Here is a 23,312-nt window from a genome sequence, read left to right as displayed (position 1 = left end):
CACCTGGGGGTGTCAGTGTGCCTCCTGCCAGCCTTTGTCTCAGCAATTACGAGCTGCTTTAGTTGAGAACCTGGTGCTCCAGGCTGGACCCATTTGCTGAGTTAATAAGGCTTCCTCTTTTCCAAGTGAGCCAAAAGCATGGAGCGGTGTGTGTGTGGAATTTTCAGGCAGCTTATTAAAGCCTAAAAATGACCAGTTCAGACATGGTAAACATGGGGAGGTGAGGCCAGCTCTGACGTCATCTGAGTATAGCCAACAGAAGTATTTTTTGGGGACAGGGTCTTGAGCAGTACGGGGTGGGGCAGCACTCCACTACCCCCAGGCTGCTTTCTTGACCAATAGGTTTGCCCCACCCACCGCTGTGTGCCCGCAGCAGGTGGGATGCTGGCAAGGCTGTACACAGGAGCCGGCCGAGCCTGCACTTCCAATGAGCCTACTGTTGGATTAGTGGTAGCAGGGTAGAGGAAAAAGCCTCTAAATCACTCTACATGGTCCGAAGTTAAAGTCCATTAGAGTGATATAAGGAATATGCGCTTTTAAAACAAATGGATTACTCCTCAGGAAAGGTATCACAAGGAGGTGGCCCTGAGGTGGGTGTTGATGGGTGCACCATATTTCCACTAGCGGCAGTTTTGGGCGGATGGGTGGAGAAAGTGCTCTAGGCACAGAGAATCACAGGAGCAAACCTGGAAGCAGGGCTGCACAGTGAACATGGAACCACAGGAGTCCAGCTTGGCAGAGCTGAGGACAAGAAAGGGAGTGAGGGGCTGAGACCGCCAGGAGGTTTGCATGTCTACCAGCCAGCAGCAGGGAGCCCTGGAGGGGGTGTTCCACGGCCGCTACACACTGGAGCCACCTGGAGGGCTTTAAAACCCACTCAAGTCCAGGTCTCACCCACCAGAGATTTCAGATTGGTGGGGCTGGGTTGGGGCTGGGGCTCTGGGTATATTTTTTAAAGCTCCCAGTTGATACAGTTGAGAGATGACCTCACAGTGTCTGCATGGATTCAGGCTGGAGCCGCTGGGTTGGGCAGGGACGTGCCTGCAGCAAGCACTCCCATGGGAAATACTGGATCTGGAAGCTCAAGAGAGCAAAGAGCTGGAGGCTGGAGACCTGCAGAGCTGACAGCTTTAGGATCTAGTGACAGGTAGGACCTGGTGCAAAAAGAATCAAAGCTGAGTCCAGGAAAAATGCTCTAAAGCACGGTTTCTCAGCCTCAGTACTACTGACATTTGGGGGCCAGATGATTCTTTGTTGTGGGTGCTGTTGTGTGTTGTAGGATGTTCAGCAACATACCTAGCCTCTACCCACTAAAAAAAAAAAAAAATTTTTTTTTTTTTTTTAACAACCCTCCACCGCCATCCAAGTTGCAACAACCAAAAATACCTCCAGATGTTGTCAAATATCCCTTGGTGCTTGAGAACCACTGGCCCAAAAGAAGGCTCTCCTGAGATTACCCTTCCTTGTTTCTTCTGAAGGAGGAAAAGGCATCGTAGGAAAAACGAATTAAAAATAGCTCCAGTGGGAAGCTATGTCAGCAACAGGGACCCTGGTTTCCCACTGGTAAATGAAGTGGCTGGAGAGACAGTTGCTTTTTAAAAACACGCTCAGAGGATGTCTGTGCACAGCAAAAGCCCAGCGAGTTGCCCTAATGGGTTGCATATGTTCAAATGTTCTTTTCTGGACAAATGAAAAAGAATCCCATCCCCCCTCCTCAGTATTGTCAGCCAAGAAATCACTGTCCATGTTACCAGTAGATTGGATTTTTTAATGGGAATAAACAATGTGGTAAGCCAACCCGAAGAGTAAACGGAACCAGTGCTGCTCTTTTCTGACTTTCTCAGAGATTGAGGGCATCTACAGAGAGTTTGCTTAACCACTTGTCTGAAATTCTCCGTGTTTCTGGAAAGAAATTTTGATTCTAGTCAATCCTTCTGTTTTTTTCCAAAGAACAAGTTCCATGAAATCTACTAAGGGATACTTTCCTGGCCAATACTTTTAAAAAAAAATCTGAAGGCCTCCATCCTTATTCAGAGTCATTATTTATTTCCCCTAAGAATAAATTATATTATTCTTATATATCATAATATACAATATATATTATATGTAATATATACAAAGCTCATTTTAGTTCAAATTTTATGAATGTAAAGTGGTGTGCTTTGAAACACCGCAGAGCAATATAAAAAAGTTTCCCTATCATCTTCTCCTTCAACGCAAGAAATTTTTTTCCCTTCAACTTTGCAGTAAAATTTGGAGAACTGCGGTTGAAACCCTGGTGTCCTAGAGTTTACGTGCTACAGCTGCTAACCCAGAGGTCGGCAATTCAAATCCACCAGGTGCTCCTTGCAAAGTCTATGGGGCAGTTCTACTCTGTCCTATAGGGTCGCTATGAGTCGGAATGGACTCCACGGCACTGGCTTTGTTTGGATTGGTTGGAGGGAAGAGAATTCTGCCAAAGGGAAACTGACACCATTTTCCTTGTAGCTCAGAGAAAACCGCTAACAGACGGACAGACTGATGCATGTGCGCCTCGACGCCGGGATGTCCTGCAGCAGGAAATGCGCCGCGGCGTGTGGGGCTGACATGCGGGGGTCCCACCTCTCAGGGCGGTCCCCTAGAGAAGGCCATGGAATACGTTCTAGGTTTGAGGCAGCAGTTTGGGATACTAAGAAGGATGACACTTCCCAGGCACCTAGATGAGCCCATTACTTTACCCAAATTCCTTCCCCTCAACGACCTACTTGCCCGGCATCCTCTCAGAGGGCGGCAGACCTTGTTTGTGGCTGGAATATTTCCGACCATGGCTGCTCCATCTTGCTGAGCTGTGGCTCTGAGCCTGATTGTACCGGCTGCAAGTCCACTAGGGACCATTCTTCCAGCCCTGGTCTCGTTTTTTAACAGCAGAGTTTGTCATTTGTCCTTTTTAAAGGGCCCAGTTGTATGAGGCTGCTGTGCTTAGCAGTACCCTGAATTTTTCAAAACATTCCCTCCTGTGTAAAGACTGCTTTTAAAGTGACTGCCATCTTTTAAAGTTAATGAACATTTAGAGTGCATTCGGTGGAGGCTAGGGCAATTTACATATGGTGCTTTATGTATAAGAAATAAAAGCACCCCTATGTGCACCGAGCACAGATGTGGCTGTAAAGGTGCAAAGATGTATCACATCCTGTCCATGCAGCTTCATGCAACTCACTTGACCACCCTTCACTCATTTGCCAAACTCCTCCTATGTGCAATCCACTTTGCTATAAAGGTGACAATTTAAAAAAATTTTTTTTTATTGTGCTTTAAGTGAAAGTTTACAAATCAACTCAGTCTCTCATACAAAAACTTACATACACCTTGCTCTCCCCCTAATGAGACAGCCTGCTCCCTCCCTCCACTCTTTATTTTCCTGTCTATTCCGCCTGCTTCTAACCCTCTGTACCCTCTCATCTCCCTTCCAGACAGGAGATGCCAACACAGTCTCAAGTGTCCACCTGATCCAAGAAACTCACGCCTCACCAGAATCCCTCTCCATCCCATTGTCCATTCCAATCTCTGTCTGAAGAGTTGGCTTTGGGAATGATTCCTGTCCTGGGCCAACAGAAGATCTGGGGACTATGACCACTGGGGTCCTTCTAGTCTCAGTCAGACTATTTAAGTCTCCTGCTCCCTCAAGGGCTTTCTTTTGTGTTCCCTGTCAGGACAGTCATTGGTTGTCGCCGGGCACCATCTAGTTCTTCTGGTCTCAGGCTGATGTAGCCTCTGGTTTATGTGGCCCTTTCTGTCTCTTGGGCTCATAATTACCTTGTGTCCTTGGTGTTCTTCATTCTCCTTTGATCCAGATGGGTTGAGACCAATTGATGCTGCTTGCTAGCATTTAAGACCCCAGACGCCACTCTCCAAAATGGGATGCAGAATGTTTTCTTAATAGATTTTATTATGCCAATTGACTTACATGTCCCCTGAAACCACGGTCCCCAGACCCCTGCCCCTGCTACGCTGGCCTTTGAAGCATTCAGTTTATTCAGAAAACTTCTTTGCTTTTGGTTTAGTCCAGTGTGCTGACCTCGCCTGTATTTTGTTCTGTCTTTCCCTTCATCTAAAGTAGTTCTTATCTATTATCTAATTAGTGAATACCCCTCTCCCTCCCTCCCTACTCTCTTAACCATCAAAGAATATTTTCTTCTCTGTTTAAACAATTTCTCGAGTTCTTATAATACTGGTCTTATACAATATTTGTCCTTTTGCAACTGACCAATTTCACTCAGCATAATGCCTTCCAGATTCCTCCATGTTATGAAATGATTCACGGATTCATCATTGTTCTTTATCAATATGTGGTATTGTGTGAATATACCAACATTTATGCATTCATCCATTGATGGGCACCTTGGTTGCTTCCATCTTTTTGTTATTGTAAACAGTGCTGCAATGAACATGGGTGTGCATATATCTGTTCCTGTTAAGGCTCTTATTTCTCTAGGATATACTCCAAGGAGTGGGATTGCTGGATCATATGGTACTACTATTTCTAGCTTTTTAAGGAAGTGCCAAATCGATTTTCAAAATGGTTGTACCATTTTACATCCCCACCAGCAGTGTATAAGTGTTCCAGTCTCTCCACAACCTCTCCAGCATATATTATTTTGTGTTTTTTGGATTAAAGCCAGCCTTGTTGGACTGGGATGGAATCTCATTGCAGTTTTGATTTCCATTTCTCTAATGGCTAATGATCATGAGCATTTCCTCATGTATCTGTTAGCTACCTGAATGTCTTCTTCAGTGAAGTGCCAGTTCATAACCTTTGCTAATTTTTAATTGGGTATTCTTTTTTTGTTGAGCTTTTGCAGTTATCATGTAGATTTTAGAGATCAGGTGCTGATCAGAAATGTCATAGTTAAAAACTTTTTCCCAGTCTGTAGATAATCTTTTTACTCTTTTGGTGAAGTCTTTGCATGAGCATAGGTGTTTCATTTTTGGGAGCTCCAAGTTATGTACTTTTTCTTCTGCATTCTTAGTAATGTTTTGTATACTGTTTATGCCGTGTCTTAGGGCTCCTAACATTGTCCCTATTTTTTCTTCCACGATCTTTCTCATTTCAGATTTTATATTTAGGTCTTTGATCTGTTTTGAGTTCGTTTTTTTGCATGGTGTGAGGTATGGATCTTGTTTCATTTTTTTGCAGATGGATATCCAGTTATGCCAGCACCATTTGTTAAAAAGGCTGTCTTTCCCCCCATTTAACTGCTTTGGGGCCTTTGTCAGATATCAACTGCTCATATGTGGATGGATTTATGTCTGGATTCTCAATTCTGTTCCGTTGGTCTATGTATCTGTTGTACCAGTACCAGGCTGTTTTGGCTACTGTGGCGGTATAATATGTTCTAAAATCAGGTAGAGTGAGGCCTCCCACTTTGTTCTTCTTTTTTCAGTAATGCTTTATCTATCTGGGGCCTCTTTCCCTTCCTTATGGATTTGGTGATTTGTTTCTCCATCTCATTAAAGGATGTCGTTGGAATTTGGATAGGAATTGCATTAAATCTGTAGATCACTTTTGGTAGAACAGACATTTTTATAATGTTAAGTCTTCCTATCCATAAGCAAGGTATGTTTTTCTACTTATGTAGGGCTCTTTTGGTTTCTTGCAGAAGTGTTTTGTAGTTTTTTTGTATAAGTCTTTTACATCTCTGGTAAGATTTATTCCTAAGTATTTTTTTATTTTATCTTCTTGGGGGCTACGGTAAATGGCACTGATTTGGTGATTTCCTCTTTGATGTTCTTTTTATTGGTGTAGGGGAATCCAACTGATTTTTGTATGTTTATCTTATATCCTGACAATGTGCTGAGCTCTTCTATTAGTTTCAGTAGTTTTCTTGTGGATTCATTAGGGTTTTCTGTGTATAAGATCATATCATCTGCAAATAGAGATACTTTTACTTCTTCCTTGCCAATCTGGATGCAGTTTATTTCTTTATCTAGCCTAATTGCTCTGGCTAGGACCTCCAGCACAATGTTGAATAAGAGTGGTGATAAAGCGCATCCTTGTTTGGTTCCCATTCTCAAGGGGAATGCTTTCAGGCTCTCTCCATTTAGGATGATGTTGGCTACTGGCTTTTAATAAATGCCCTTTATTATGTTGAGGAACTTTCCCTCTATTCCTAGTTTGCTGAGAGTTTTTATCATGAATGAGTGTTGAACTTTGTCAAATGCCTTTTCTGCATGAATTGGTAAAATCATGTGATTCTTGTCTGTTGTTTTGTTTATGTGATGGATTATTACCTAACATGAATCCCACTTGGTCATGGTGAATTATTTTTTTGATATGTTGTTGAATTCTATTGGCTAGAGCTTTGTTCAGGATTTTTGCATCTAAGTTCATGAGTGATATAGGTCTGTAATTTTTTTTTTTTTTTTTGTAGTGTCTTTACCTGGTTTTGGTATCAGGGATATGCTGCCTTCATAGAATGAGTTTGGGAGTATTCTGTCCTTTTCTATGCTCTGAAATACCTTTAGTAGTAGTGGTGTTAACTCTTCTCTGAACGTTTTGTACAACTCTGCAGTGAATCCGTCCGGGCCAGGGGTTTTTTTCTTGGGAGTTTTTTGATTACCGTTTCAATCTCTTCTTTTGTTATGGATCTGTTTAGTTGTTCTACCTCTGTATGTGTTAGTTTAGGTAGCTAGTGTGTTTCTAGGAATTTGTCCATTTCTTCTAGGTTTTCAAGTTCATTAGAGTACAATTTTTCATAGTAATCTGATTTGATTCTTTTAATTTCAGTTGGGTCTGTTGTAATATCACCCATCTCATTTCTTATTTGGGTTATTTGCTTATTCTGCTGTTTTTCATCTGCCAGTTTGGCCAGTGGTTTATCAATTTTGTTGATTTTTTTAAAGAACCAGCTTTTGGTCTTGTTAGTTCTTTCAATTGTTTTTCTGTTTTGTGTTTCATTTAGTTCTGTTCTAATTTTTATTATTTGATTTCTTCTGGTGCCTGAGGATTTCTTTTGTTGCGCTGTTTCTATTTGTTTAAGGTGTAGGGATAATTCTTTAGTTTTGGCCCTTACTTGTTTTATATGTGTGCATTTATTGATATAAATTGACCTCTGAGCACTGCTTTCGCTGTGTCCCAAAGGTTCTGATAGGAAGCGTTTTCATTCTCATTGGATTTTATGAATTTTCTTATTCCATCCTTAATTTCTTCTATAACCCCATCTTTTTTGAGCAGGGTATTGTTCAATTTCCAAGTGTTTGATTTCCTTTCCTTGCTTTTCCTGTTATTGATTTCTACTTTTATAGCCTTATGGTCGGAGAAGATGCTTTGAAATATTTCAATGGTTTGGATTCTGCAAAGGCTTGCTTTATGACCTAATATATGTTCTATTCTAGAAAATGTTCCATGTGCACTAGAAAAGAAAGTATACTTTGGAGCTGTTGGGTGGAGGGTTCTGTTTATGTCTATGTGGTCTATTTGGTTGATCATGGCATTTAGATCTTCTGTGTCTTTACTGAGCTTCTTTCTGGATGTCTTGTCCTTCACTGAAAGTGGTATGTTGAAGTCTCCTAGTATAATTGTGGAGCTGTCTATCTCACTTTTCAATGCTGATATAATTTTTTTAATGTATCTTGCAGCCCTGTCATTGGGTGCATAAATATTTAATATGGTTATATTTTCCCTTTAATCATTATATAGTGTCCTTCCTTATCCTTTATGATGGATTTAACTTTAAAGTCTATTTTGTCAGAAATTAATATTGCCACTCCTGTTCTTTTTGATTGTTTCCTTGATATATTTTTATCCATCCTTTGAGTTTTAGTTTGTTTGTGCCTGTAAGTCTAAGGTGTGTCTCTTGTAGGCAGCATATAGATGGATCATGTTTTTTAACCCATTCTGCCACTCTCTGTCTTTTTATTGGTGCATTTAGTCCATTTACATTCGGCATAATTATGGATAGGTATGAATTCAGTTCTATCATTTTGATATCTTTTTTTGTGCATTGTTGACAATTTCTTTTTCCCACTTAATTTTATGTGCTGAGTAGATTATATATTGTCCTTTCCTCATATTCGTTGCTGTTGATTTTGTTTCTGCTGAGTCTCTAATTTTTTTCTTGTATTTTATTTGATGAGTAGGATAGTTTGTCTCCCTTGTGGTTACCTTATTATTTACCCTATTTTTCTAAATTTAAACCTAACTTGTATTTCTTTGTATTGCCTTGTCTTCCTCTCCATATGACAGATCTATGATTACATTTCTTAGTCTCTCTTTGTTCTTTTAATGCTTTCTTCTTTTACATAATAACATTGCTGTTTCCTTGTTTTGAGCATTTTTTCATCTTGATTTATGTTTGTGATTTCCCTATCTGGGTTGACTTCTGATTGCTCTCCCCAGTGTTCTAGTCTTGGGATGATACCTGATATTATTGATTTTCTAACCAAAGAACTCCCTTTAGTATTTCTTATAGTTTTGGTTTGGTTTTTACGAATTCCCTAAAGTTCTGTTTATCTGGAAATGTCCTAATTTCACCTTCATATTTGAGAGACAGTTTTGCTGGATATATGATACTTGGCTGGCAATTTTTTTCCTTCAGTTTTTTATGTAAGTCATCCCATTGCCTTCTTGCCTGCTTAGTTTCTGGCGGGTAGTCTAAGCTTATTCTTATTTATTCTCTTTTGTAGGTTACTTTTTGTTTATCCCTAGCTGCTCTTAAAATTCTCTCTTTATCTTTGGTTTTGGCAAATTTGTTTATGTTTTGGTGACTTTCTTTTAAAGTCTACCTTATGTGGAGTTTGATGAGCATCTTGGATAGATATCTTCTCATCTTTCACGATATCAGGGAATTTTTCTGCCAGCAAATCTTCAACAATTCTCTCTGTATTTTCTGTTATCCCTCCCTGTTCTGATGCTCCTATCACTCATAGGTTATTTTTTTTGATAGAGTCCCACATGATTCTTAAGTTTTCTTAATTTTTTTTTAAGTTCTTTTACCTAATTTTTCTTTAAATATATTGGGGCCAAGTGCTTTATCTTCAAGTTCACAAATTCTACCTTCCATTTGCTCAGGTCTACTCCTCTGGCTTTCTATTGAGTTGTCTACTTCTGTAATTTTATTGTTCTTCTGAATTTCTGATCACTGTTTATCTATAGATTTTTCCAGCTTATTAAATTTTTCATTATGTTCCTTAACAATCTTTTTAATTTCTTCAACTGATTTATCTCTGTGTTTGTTGGCTTGTTCTGCGTAGTGCCTGATTTCCTCACTGATGTCTTGAAGGGTTCTGTATATTAATCTTTTGTATTCTGCCTCTGGTAATTCCAAGAAGGCACTTTCATCTAGAAGATCCCTTGATTCTTTGTTCTGAGAGCTTGTTGAGGTGATTGTGCTCTGTTTCTTTATGTGACCTGATATTGACTGTTGTGTCTGAGCCATCTATAAGTTATTGTATTAGTTTATTTTCTGTTTGCTTCTGTGTGGTAGCTTTTTGCTTTGTTTTGTTTTGATATGCCCAAATGGGTTGCTTGAGTGAGGTAGCTTGATTATTTTTGCCTTTGGAGCTCTGACATCCTGTCCCCAGATGGCTAGAGCTATTATCAGGTATATCAGATCAGGAATACTTTCACTTTTCTTGTATGAATTCAGCTCAGGTGTCCAGGTAGCTGATAATCAAGTGTGTGGTACAGGCACTGTCCTACAGTCTTAGAGGGGCAGGGGTGATTGGTGTATGTACCGGTATCTCGTTGCAGCAGGGGGGTCACACTCTGAACAAGGCAGGGGGCTGAGAATCGTTCCCAAGTTTCTCTGAGGAAAGCATTTCCCTGTTCCCTAGAGCGTACAGTTGGGTGGGTTCTGCAGACAGGCCATGGGCAGCCAATGCTTTTGGTTATAATGACTGGGAGGTGCCACTTATCCTTGGACCCCTGTCACGGGTGGCTGGATGACCTGAGTGGAGCTACCAGTCCTTAGGTCCCTGATGTGGGTAGGTGAAGACCCTGTTTAATAGGTAAAGCAATGTCAAACATCAAACACCCACCTCTTTACCGCAGAGCTGAAACTGTTGTAGTCTGCCAACAAGGGCCTACTCTCCTTGCAGAGGGGAAAGGTACTCAAAGTCCATGGACCATTTATGCCTGGACAGGAGCTGCTTCTGTCCTCAGCTCCCCCAGTTAGTGGAGCTGGCAAATTATCTTTTCCCCCAATTGCAAATGTATTTTTTCTCCAAGACCCGGAGAATGGCTCCAGGTGCTCAACAGGGCCTATCTCACGCCCAGGGAAATCAGCTGCTGAAGCCAGCTTGGGGACGGGAGGGTGCCCTAAAATGTACACAAGTGCTTAGCTTTTGCTAGGAGTGCCATCCTTCTCTGGTTCTGGAGGTGTGAGTAGCCTGTGTGGCTGGCCGCTTCTCCCTGATGAAACTGTGGCAAAAGGCTAGTATCAGCCCACTGCAGCCACTCTAGGGAATGGTGCCTGAGGGTGCCCAGTGACTTAGGTCCGGTAACTCCTCTCTGCTTCTGGACTGTCTCTTCCTCCCCCTGCCCCTCAGTTCGTTTTTTAATCTTGCCTTTGATGTTCAGTGCTCCTAACTTGCCATAAATATACTTGTTTAACTTGTTTTTTTGAGTCTTCATTGTAAGAGGGGTCACCAGAAGTGTCTGTCTATTCCGCCATCTTGTCCCTGCCCCTCTCTAAGATGACAATATTTTAAACCCTACTCTTAAAAGCTTATACTTTTGTACCGGACATGACAAACTCGGTACAATGACCCAGAAGCACCCCTTACCTATACATTACCTTAAGTGTGTGCATACCCATACACATCTCTAACAGTCAAAACACGAGTTCTACAAAACAGCAGCCTTTACTATACATATTATGTACCCTCAGCTATCCTAGTTATTTTTGTCTTTCATTTTATAACCACTACATTGACTTCACAGCCTACCTGTTGTTTCAAAAAAAAAGTGCTCTAGTAGAAACAACCCATAGCAACACAGGGCTCTGGGGAGGGTCACAAGGGCCTGTGCTTGGCTTCTCTACACATTTCCCATAAAGCAGCACAGAGGTCTGGCTCCTAGGCCAGGGAGCAGACAAATGGAGTGTCCTTTCACTCCATCTGCTGCTATAGGTCCTTTCTAAGCTTCACTGAATGGCACTGAGCACAGGAAGCGTAAGTTCTCTTCCAACATGCTCTGCCCCTGGCTCCTGGGACCCCTCTACAATACACTCAGACTAACAGAGCACAAAAGGCACCACCCCATACACAGTGCTGCTCAGCCCTGAACTGCCTTTTCAAATCATCACTATCCTGTTCACCATTTTTATTGTGGCATCTGTAGCAGTCTCAGACTCTGTTGTCAGTTGGTACTCTCTGGAATGCCCCATAAGTAAACTCATTTGGAGAGTTGCCTCATTTTCAAAGATACAATCAGAACAATCACAAAGCCCATCACTTCAGCCAATCAAAGATTATTCTCGAAGACCTATTTTGGTGCCAGAAAACATGCTACAGACTTTCAGGACGAAGAAAGAAATTTAAGACGTGGCCCTTTTTCTCAGGGACATCTAGTTGGGGAGATATAAATACTAATCTATATTAAATAGTGTGGAATAATCAGACTGCTTTCTTCGGAATGCATCCAGAACTGGTAATGGCAGCATGGTGAAGCAGTATGAACTGCAACACTGGGGATTAGCTGGGTGACTTTAGGCAAGACACTTAGTTTTTCTGGTTCTTGTTTTATCTGTAAAATCTCTAAGGCCTCTTCAAGTGGCAGAGATTCCATACATACCCTCTATAGAGAATTTAGAAAGTTTTAAGGAATGTCATAATAATTCTTGATAGCATCCTCAGTCTCTCTCCCCAGGAGTCGCTTCCTTTTTACTTAATAATACTTGCAGCAGGTACTTCCCTTTAATCATCTCCCAATCTGTAGCTTTCATTCATTACCAAACTCATCAGCCCAATCCCCCCCATTTCCTATCTGCTGTTTAATATCCTGTTCTTTGGATGCTGGTACCCCTGGAGAAGCTAAGAAGGCTCTGGCCCTCCTCTTGAGGAAAAAAAATGCGCATACTGTACACATACTATTTCTCACAAAAACCCTGAAGCCACCTCCGTGGCCCCTCAGGAACCTGACCTAAATCTGGCTTCCACATCTAACACTAGTGATTAACCTGCCCAAGAAAATTTTCTTTCACCAGTTCCCTCCCACTCTTCCTCAGAAGCCCCTGTGATGGTTACTGTTACTTGCCAACTTGGCTCGGCTATAATCCTCAGTGGTTTGCAGACACTAGGCGTCACCTCCTATTTTGTGATCTGATGTGAGCAGCCAATCAGTTGGAAGAGGAGTTTCCTTGGGGTGTGTGGTCTGCATTCATGATATAAAAACAAATGTTCTGGCAAAGCTCTCTCTCTCTTCATCCTGCATTTGTCTATCATTCTCTGACTTCTGGTTTTGGGATTTGAGAAGCCTTCGGCCTGCTGCCTGACCTGCAGATTTTGGATGTGCCAGTTCTGGTAACCTGTGAGCCAGCAGCCTGCCACCTGGTCTACAGATTTTGGGTTCGTCAGCCCCTGCAACCATGTGAGTCAGGAGAGGCTTCCAGCCTGCCACCTGATCCACAAATTTGGGACTTGCCAGCCTCCGCAACTGTGTGAGCCATTGCCTTGAAATAAATCTTCACTGGCTTTGCTCCTCTAGAGAACCCAGCCTAAGACAGCCCCCTTCCATCTACTCTTCCCCTACTGCTCTTCCAACCATGTGTCCTGGCCTTTCTGCTCAGTGCCTGTCAGAAGAGGCTGGGCCTCTCCTCCACAGAGAGCTCTCACTCAGTGATTCTGGCCTTCACGTGTTAATGACACTGGCCTTGTATTTCCAGCTGCTGAGAGAGTTCTGCATGCACTGATAGACTTCACAGGGACCTCAAACTCAACGTGTTGAATCATAAGTTCACCATCTTATCACACACCCCAAAGTGGCCTCTTTTCTCCAAAGTTCCTTTTAATTCAGTAACACCACTGTTTTCCATTCTTCCAAATGAACTCTATGGGTCTGCTAGCTCTCACATATCATTATCCCAATTAAGTGCTAAACTGTGGAGTGCTGAGACTATAAATGAAATCACATTTGGCCCACTTCTCGTCTTCGTCTGCTATATCTAATCTATTCCCCAGGACTATAGCTTTTGACTTTAAAACTTCTACTAAATTCAGGCTTTCTTCCTTCTTAGTGCAACTCCTAGCCCAGGCCTGATCTTTCCACACCAGGGCTGCTGCGATGATGTCCTGCCGTCTCCCTCTCCTCACCTTTTTTCACTCGTACTGTTTCCTATCTTTAGTGATCCCGTTTACCTAAAGCATCATCTTCACAAAGTGATTTTCTGCATATGAACATAATACGGCCCCAAGTGCTGGCTGAGTTAATATGCCAACCCCTGGGCCTGGCTCTGGGGCCTCCTTGTCGTCTACCTTCCTCACCCTTGTTAGTTCTTTGGGATATCCCACTCCACAGTGTGCATGGTGGCTAAGTCACACTTAGGACCTGTCTCTGGCCGTGCAGCCTTAGGCAAGACACTTACTCTCCTCGTGCCTCAATTTCTTCATCTGTAAAATGGGAAAACTACAGTATTTACCTCATTATTGTGATGTTAATATTATCTTCATTATTGTTAGTAGAGATACAGCATACTGCCACCCCTGCGCCCTCACCTGCACATACACGCCTTTGTTTTTCCCTCTGCTGTCTTCTCTCACCTAGATATAGGCAGTCTACTTTTGCTTCAAAATCCAGGGAGCAACCCCCTTGTCATCAAACATCCACTCAGCCAGCCTTTACTGGGTTTGTACTGTCAGGCAGAGTGAGAGGCTCTGAAGCACCAGGACGGGTGAGATAAGGTCTGCTCACCCCGCAGGGGACAGACAAGCCGGTGTATGTGCAGGGACTGAGGTTCTCAGGAGGAAACAGGGACTTGCGGGGGGGAGCACCAAACAGCTGCCTGGTGGGGCTCTGCTGAGTGGGAGCGGGGCATTGCAAGTGCAGGTGACAGTGAAAGCAGGAGGACACGTGGGGTGGGAATGGGCAGTGGCCGTTGCTGGGTGTTAGAGCAGGACTGTGAGACTGTGGTGGTGGCGGGGGGGGCTGCAGGGGAGGGCAGAGAAAATCCTGCAGGATGGTGTTATTTAGAGAGCAGGGGAGACGTGCCCAGAATTCTCCTTCTCTACACATTCACTCCTGCTCCTCTAACTACACTGTCTGCGGAGGCAGAGGGCCTTGGAGTTCATCTCCTCTAGCACCTTCATGTGGTAAGTTGCGGGCAGAGCAGCGCCCCTCTCCCCCCATCACTCTGTGCAGGACAGTGATAGGGCTGGAGGCCAAGAGCACAGCCACAGGCATGGGAAGAGCAGCCGCTCTCTGTCTTAAGAAAAGAGAGAACTTCAGTTCCCCGCTGATCTTCCCGTGGTGTTCAATGCTTCAGGGGCAAATCCATACATAATCTGATTTAGCCCCAATAGGTTTTTACTCAGCCTGCTGGGTCATGGAACTCACCGCTTTGTAAACTGGTGAACAAGGGGCAGACTCTAGAGGCTTTATGGGCAGGATCACATTTTAGTCATCCTATAATGCCCAGCCAGCGCCTGGGGTGGACAGGACAGCTAACCCTGCTTCCAGGACCACACGGGCCTCTGGACAGAGAGGGAGGGAGGTGTGGTCCGTAGTGTCTGTGCAGGGTGTGCTTTGCAGGTGCCTAGGGAGAGGGAGCTGGGCCTTCGCTCCCTCGCCTGTCCTGGGCAGGAAAGGGAGTCCATGAACAGCTGTGAGATCTCAGCTCCAGCTCCTTCCTTGTTCTGAGTGGACTAGGTCTTGCCTTCATTAAAAAACAAAAAACTTACCTAAGACCTGACTAAGTGAAAACAATACCTTCATCAAAAGGAATTTCCATCAGAGTCTGCATTCCATAAAAGAAAATTGCTATCAATGCAAAGCATTTCTACAATATTACAGTAAGCAATGGGGCTTAACTGATTCTTATTAAAAACCAATATGATAAGGCATGCTTATATTAAAATCTGATCCTTTTTTTCTCCCCGTGTACAGCACCTTGGGCAATGTTTTGATCAAATACACTTTAAAAATAAACCTCAGGTTGACCAAATCTTCTTGTGGTTTAGGATGGATAAACTGGCGGTGCAGAGCAGCTGGGAGTGGGGGGTGCATGTGACCCTGCAGGCCACCTGGGGCTGCAGCCAAGGGAGCCTGACAGGGAGCAGCAGGCCCCTGGACTGGGGAGTAGCACAGGTTTGTGGGGTCAAAGTCGAGGTGCTCATACCGCTGTGCTTCCCCAAATGAAATCTGTGCTGTGCAATTTGAGAGGCGAGGCCCCTCTGCTTAAATGAGACCAGTGGCAAACCATGACAGAGCTGGAGCTGGTGTGAAGCAAGGACAAGCAGGTCCAAAACCAAAGGGCCACCAGACAGCCAACCTGCCTCACCTCCTCACAACCATGCCTGCTCCCTCCTACAGATACAGGTCTTAAACTTGACATAGTAGTTTCAGTGCTTAGAAAGAAGGCATTCTACCCATGTTAGAGAACATCAGTGCAGACCTTCTACCCGTGCCAGAAACCCTCAGTGCGGACCATTCTATCCCTGTTAGACATCCTCACTGCAGGCCATTCTACCCGTGTTACGTTCAGCATGGGGCATTCTACCCATGTTAGAGACTGCCTTAGTCATCTAGTGCTGCTATAACAGAAATACCACAAGTGGATGGCTTTAACAAAGAGATGGCTGGAAGTCCAAATTCAGGGTGTCAGCTCCAGGGGAAGGCTTTCTCTCCCTGTTGGCCTTCTCATCAATCTTCCCCTGGACTAGGAACTTCTCTGCACAGGGACTCCAGGCCCAAAGGATGTGCTCTGCTCCTGGTACTTCTCTCTTGGTGGTATGAGGTCCCTCTCTCTGCTCCTTTCCCTTTCCTTTTTATCTTTTGAGAGATAAAAGGTGGTGAAGGGACATGACTGGGGTAAGAGTGGTGTTACAATTCCACCCTAATCCTCTTTAACATAAAATTACAATCACAAAATGGAGGACAACCTCACAATACTGGGAATCAAGGCCTAACACAGACCACAGATATTTCTGGGGGACACAATTCAATCCATGACAGAGACCCTCAATGCAGGACATTCTACCCGTGCTAGAGACCCTAAGTGCAGGCCATTCTACCCATGTTAGAGATCCTCAGCGCAGACTATTCTACGCATGCTAGAGACCTTCAGTGTGGGCCATTGTACTCGTGTTGGAAACCCTCAGTGTGGGCCATTCTGCCCATGTTAGAGACCCTCGGCCATGGGCTAAGCAGTGCATCCTAGGCCCCATAATGCCGTTCGCCACATCCGCAGTCCAGTGGGCCACCTTGCTGGCCCGTACATCTGCCACACTGGAAAGCAGCTTGCAGTGCTGATCTCTGCCCAGGGGAAGGTCCTGGAAAGGGTGGGTTGACATGGATGCCATGAAGACCAACTGGTGGAGCGTCTGCTGCCTATGCTCTGCTCAGTACTCTGAAAAAATAGGCAGAACAAAGGGAAGCCCAGGTTCTGTGGCTCGTGATTGTTGGTGCTGTCAGTCCCTCATGATGTGGGGGAAACTGAGGCCCAGAAGTGCAGACACAGTCAAACCCTTGACGTCTGGTCTTACAGCACCTGTCGTAACACTGCCAGGAGCCCTGTGCACATCCCGTACCACTGGCCTGCTTCCAAACAGTGGTCATTAAAAACACATGCTACTTTAGGCCCAGAAGATGGTGACCGTTTGCTAACTAAATCATCTCTGTAAGTTACGGCTTAATGGCCAAGGAAGAACCAGCTTGTCACTGCCATGGGCTTCTTTCTCTTCAAATCAGGAGTCACAGGAATCATAGGACCACACAGGATGTGAATATTGAGCTGATTGGCAGACTGGACTATCAATGATGGGTGTACACAAAGAACAGTTTCCCTTTGGAAATTGCTTTATACCTCCCTAAAGATGGGCGAGCCCAGGCCCACATCTGGCTTCATAAGTGCCTGGGGTGATACTGCATATAAAATGCAGCACAGGAGCCCCAGGGAGGGCCTGGGATGATGCCAGCTGCTGCTGTAGGTCCCCAGCAGTGCAAGATGACTTCACCCTGGTGAAAACGTGTGCCACCAGGGACTTGTGGTGAGCAGCTGAAGCTGAGCTGAGACCGCCTTGGCATGGGCACCCTTAGTGAGGCTCTGTCTTTTCTGAGCAGAAGCTCTGAATGTACCACTACCCTAAGGCACCAAGGACAGCTGCTGCTTGCCTGCCAGTAGCTGGCTGCTATTACCAAGGAGAAAAACTTCAACTGGATCTTGACTCTCCCCAGTGTCACAGTTATCAACAGCCTCTCCGGATTAGTTGCCTATCTTTGAGAGTGTGTTCACTCTTATGTTTATCCCTAATTATTTGCTTTGAATCTACAAATAGATAAAGAGCAAAAATATTATTGAAATTTCAGAGAAAGCCGGTATCTTCATAAGAAGACATTTTTAAGATACTTTCAACACACATTAGCAAAATAACACTGTTGATATTTAAAAAGACTTTGAAAAGAAAGAACACAAAAGGAAATATTTTAAGCCCTCTAAAAATCTATCTTTTCTAATGCAAATAGCAGGTTAAATCAGCAGTAGGGACATAATTTAAGGTCTATTATGACGGTTTGTGTTGTACTAACAGCATCTGAAAAGATGAGGTTGCTTTATGCAAATATTCCCACCTCAAATTAATTACAGTATTTAGTGGATGAGGCTGACCTGAACTCCACAGTCACACAGTCACAAACCCATTCATAATCAGGAAGGTTCTAGATGAAGGGGCTGTCAATCACCGGCCTTCTCTGTCAGATACTGTTATTGTGGCTGGCCCAGACCAATGCTCGCTGTCTATACAGATTAAAAAAAAAAAAAAAAATTAGAGACAGCAAAATTGCCAGCTTCTCCCAAATGCTTATGCTTCAGTAGCAAGCAAACTCATCCCTAATGCTGATCGTCCAACACTGACTTTTTTGGTATGTAAATAGGTTACCTCTCTCCTTGTAGTTCAGCCAACAGTAGGTAAGGCTGTAGGTTTTAAAGGAAAACTTCAAATTTTCTTAGAAAACTTAGTATGTTTGCAAATGTGAATGTTCTTTAATAAACCTATCAGGTTGGGCAAGGAACATGCACAAAACAAGCCCTCGGAACCTAGGGTGGAAGCATCATGAGAGAGCAAGTCTGCAGTTCCAATGATGCAGAAATAGCCAAGGGCTTTACTGGGAGACCAAGGGTTAAAGCTATGCACTTTTAGGGATTAAGATCTGAGCCAAAGCCAGGCTTTACTTTGAAAAAGAATCACTGCATTAACCAGTTGGTGGATTTTGCTGAAATAGCATGGGCTTGAAAACAAACAAACCAAAAAACAAACAAACCCCCCCCAAACAAACAAAAAAAATATGTATCTTAAGCCCATGCCCTGGGTAAGTCAATCACTCAGCTCCCAAAATATACAGGACTCGGAAAAGATACAATGAATCCTATGTATTTGGAGATACAAAGATGTTGAGCAATGGTTATCAGATTCATGTGATTCAGAAATAACGGCTGAAGGCATCAAAAATGTAAAAAGTAAAAACCTGTGTGCTCCCAACCAGAAAATTTTTCCACCCCATAATTTTGGAAGCAAATTGTCTGCTTTGGGTGCAGAGGCATATACTTGGAAATATACCTAAATGTGTCTGCCAGCAGCTGAGCAGAACTGTGGCTCCTCAGGCCACTGCTTGTCATTGTCTCTACTAGTCCTGGACTCCAGGAAGTGGCCGAAGTGGAACCTCAGAGCAGGTAGTAAGATGGCCTTTATGCCACAAAAAAGGTGGGGAGTTCTAGCTTTATGCTGTACCCTTGACGGCAGGCTGGCTTTATGCTATTTATGCTATTTATGGCTTATGAAAATAGTTAATTGTGTCCCTATTGGAAACCCTGGTGGTGTAGTGATTAAGAACTACGGCTGCTAACCAAAAAGGTCAGCAGTTCGAATCTACCCAGGTGCTCCTTGGAAACCATATGAGGCAACTCCACTCTGCCCTATAGGGTCGCAATGACTCAGCGTCAAGTCGACAGGAACGGGTGTGTGTCCCTATTAAATCAAACTTTTTGTCTGAAGGGGGAGGGTGGCAGTTCAGTGGCAGAATTCTTGCCTTCTGTGCAGGAGATCTTTTTGAAATCTGAAAAAAAAAAAAAAAACACCTTTTTTCAATAACATAAACAGCAACTATACATGTGGACCTTGCCAGATGGCATACATAGATACATAGGAATCAAATAGACTACATCTGTGGAAAGAGACAATGGAAAAGCTCAATATCAGTCAGAGTAAGGCCAGGGGCTGAATGAGGAACAGACCATCAGTTGCTCATATGCAAGTTCAAGTTGAAACTGAAGAAAATTAGAACAAGTCTACAAGACCCAAAGTACAGCCTTGCCCTCCTGAATTTAGAGACCATCTCAAGAATAGAGTTGACACATTGAACACTAATGACCAAAGACCAGATGAGGTGTGGAATGACATCAAGGACATCATACATGTTGAAAGCAAGAGGTCATTAAAAAGACAGGAAAGAAAGAAAAAACCAAAATGGATGTCAGAAGAGACTCTGAAACTTGCTCTTGAACACTGAGTAGATAAAGCAAAAGGAAGAAGTGATGAAGTAAAAGAGCTGAACAGAAGATTTCAAAGGTGGCTTGAGAAGACAAAGTAAAGTATTATGACATGTGCAAAGTCCTGGAGATAGAAAAAGGAAAGAACACAATCGGCTTTTCTCAAGCTGAAAGAACCGAAGAAAAAACTCAAGTCTTGAGTTGCAATACTGAAGGATTCTATGGAGAAAATACTAAATGATGCAGGAAGCATCAAAAGAAGATGGAAGGAATACACAGAGTCGCTATACCAAAAAGAACTGCTCGACATTCAATCATTTCAGGAGGTAGCATATGATCAGGAACCGACAGTACTGAAGGAAGAGGTCCAAGCTGCACTGAAGGCACTGGCAAAAAACGAGGCTCCAGGAATCGATGGAATACCACTTGAGATGTTTCAGCAAATGGACGCAGTGCTGGAAGTGCTCACTTGTCTATGCCATGAAATTTGGAAGGTAGCTACCTGTCCAACTGATTGGAAGAGATTCATATTTATGCCTATTCCCAAGAAAGGTGATCCAACTGAATGTAGAAATTATTGAACAGTATCATTAATATCACAGGCAAGAAAAATTTTGCTGAAGATCATTCAGAAGTGTCTGCAGCAGCACATCGACAAGGAGCTACCAGAAATTCAAGCCAGATTCAGAAGAGGATGTTTTTGGTTAGCAGCTGTAGCACTTAACCATTACATCACCAGGGTTAGAGGGTCAGTGAAAAAAAGGAAGACTCTCAACGAGAAAGATTGGCACAGTGGCTGCAACAATGTGCTCAAGCGTAACGACTGTGAGGATGGTACATGACCAGACAGTGTTTCCTTCTGTTGCACACAGAGTCGCTATGAGTCGGAACCAACTTGACGGCACCTAACAACAACAACAACATGCAGGAGACGTGGGTTCAATTCCTCGCCAATGCACCTCATGCACAGCCCGCCACCAGCGGAGGCTTCTGTGTTGCTGATGCTGAACAGGTTTCCACAGAACTTCCAGACTAAGATGGACTAGGAAGAAAGGCCTGGGGATCTACCACTGAAAATCAACCAGCGAAAACCCTACAGATCACAATGGGCCAATCTGCAACTGATCATGGGAACGGCGCAGGATTTGGCAGTGTTTAATTCCGTTGTGCATGGGATCACCATGAGTCAGGCAACTAACGACGGCCAATAATTTTTCCAAAGCCAATGACTCCTAGGTGGAATATTCAGGTCTAGCTGAAAGACAACTTGGATGAGCTCGCCCCAGAGGCAAATGGTGATGCAGGGCCTGAGTGCAGGCTTGGTTTTGAATCTTTGTCTCCACGGACTAGCTGAGTGACCTTGGATAAGATACTTCACTTCTATGCATCAGGGTTTTTCATCTTTTAAGTGGGGTAATAATAGCACTCGTACCTAACTGAGTAGCTGTGATGAGAACAGCTTCTGGTACACAGTAAGTGTTTAATCCATGTTAGATAGCATACACTATGATAAGATATGAAGATACTTTAAGCTGTAACAATAGTGAATGTAGGGACATATAAAGTTTCCTAAGCCAGCGTGGCCAGATGTGCCCACACATCTCAAGCTGAAATTCAGGCTGTTCAGCGCCATGTTCAGATTTCACACCCTAGTGGTCCTGGAGAGGCAGTGCTGTGGTCCCCAAAGTCATCTGTAGGAGTTGCAGTGGAAGGAAACGAGCAGGTTCCATGAAGGGAGGGCATCTGCTTCCCCTCAACACGGTGAACTGCCTCATCACTGTAAAATCCACTCGGCTTGTAGCTTCAAAACTATGTGACTATTCAGACTTTTAAAATTGGGGGTGATTTGCATTATTTTAAATTCTGTGTACAGAATTAAACTTTTTAAACTAGCCACTTAAAAATCAGCATATTTTCAATTTTTAGAAAATGTGAACACACTGATTTTAATTTTTTACCAAGCCCAGCACAGCCCATGTCATATGAGCTGCTCACAGTGAGAAGCTAATATGACATGGGCTGTGCTGGGCTTGAAGAACATAAGAACCATGTTTACCTTGCCTATTGGATAATCCACCCCTGGCTGTTGGACATGTGAGTAGTTTGGCCCAAAGATTTTTTTACTATCATGAAGAACATAACTTGAAGAACATAGCCTGTGACGAAAGTACATATTGGGATACTGTTCTCAGAAATTATTCTTACCAAATCGAAAGGATCAGACTAGTCTCTCTTGGGACACATTGCATAAAAAGAGGCTTCCAGATTAGAAAAGAAAGTCTACTATAAATGGGGGCAGAATGGTCTGCCCAGCTGGGTAACTCGTGCACTTCATTACAGCAGTAATGATTGTACCCAACACTCTTTTTTTTTCCTCTTTTTATTTTTTAATTTTTATTGTGCTTTAAGTGAAAGTTTACAAATCAAGTTGAACTCTCATACAAAAAATATATAAATACCTTGCTATATACTCCTAATTGCTCTCCACCTAATGAGACAGCACTCTCCTTCCCTCCACTCTCTCTTTTCCAATCCATTTGGTCAGCTTCTAACCCCCTCTACCTCTCATCTCCCCTTCAGACAGGAGATGTCAACATAGTCTCATGTGTCTACTTGATCTAAAAACTCATTCTTCACCAGTATCATTGTCTATCCCATAGTCCAGTCCGATCCCTGTCTGAAGAGTTGGCTTTGGGAATGGTTCCTGTCTTGGGCTAACAGAAGGTCTGTGGACCATGACCTCTGGGGTCATTCTAGTCTCAGGCAGACCATTAAATCTGGTCTTTTTACGAGAATTTGTCCTACCCAACACTCTTAAGGAAACACTGGATGTGTAGTGGTTAAGTGCTACGGCTGCTAACCAAAGGGTCCGTAGTTCGAATCCGTCAGGCTCTCCTTGGAAACTCTATGGGGCAGTTCTATTCTGTCCTATAGGGTCGCTATGAGTCGGAATGGACTCGAGGGCACTGGGGTTAATTCTTTGTTTTTTGTAAGACTCTTAAAGGCCAAAGAAAAAAAAACCCAAAAACCAAACCTATTGCCGTCGAGTCGATTCCGACTCATAGCGACCCTATAGGACAGGGTAGACTTGCCCCATAGAGCTTCCAAGAAGCACCTGACAGATTCGAACTACAGACCCTTTGGTTAGCAGTTGCAGCACTTAACCACTATGCCATCAGGGTTTCCTCTTAAAGGCCAGCCAAGGAAGTTCTGTCTGCAAAAGCAGTGCCCCTAGTGGAGGTTTTGAACATGTAATGAATCCAGACGCTTATTATGCGAGAAAAAAGAAACAAAGAAACGTATATATAATCTGCTCTGCCTCTAACACCAATGTGTGAGTGAGAGTAAATAAAGCTATCCCTACATTTAAGGTGCTTTCCCCTTCCAGAAAACAGAGCTCAAAAGACTTGTCACTTCAGCTGCTGGCAGGGTGAAAGCCACGTGAAGTTGTTCACTACAAATTAGTAAGTAAGCACAAGTAAGCCCGTGCTTACCTTACTTACTGGGTCATCTGCCCTTATCAGGGATTGTAAATTTGAGAAGAGGCTTTGATTCTATAGGAAGACGCTGTGAGGTTGGGAGACAGGCAGATGGCCAGCCATATCTACAAGCAGAATCTTTGATGTGGTGAAAAAATGT

The 23,312-nt window shown here is 43.4% G+C and overlaps 1 protein-coding gene across 1 annotated transcript in view; it reads right to left on the bottom strand.

Moving 5' to 3' along the window:
• Positions 1 to 23,312, bottom strand: part of L3MBTL4 (L3MBTL histone methyl-lysine binding protein 4) — a 547,866-nt gene that overhangs the window by 5,340 nt on the left and 519,214 nt on the right. The window contains 1 exon segment of the mRNA XM_010587124.3: positions 16,369 to 16,538. Coding sequence (XP_010585426.1) covers positions 16,369 to 16,538 — 170 coding nt within the window.

Source organism: Loxodonta africana, chromosome 11 (genome assembly GCF_030014295.1).
Source record: "Loxodonta africana isolate mLoxAfr1 chromosome 11, mLoxAfr1.hap2, whole genome shotgun sequence".
NCBI lineage: Eukaryota > Metazoa > Chordata > Mammalia > Proboscidea > Elephantidae > Loxodonta > Loxodonta africana.
The sequence above is the reverse complement of the archived record's forward strand: the minus strand, read 5'-3'. Positions and strand labels throughout refer to the sequence as shown.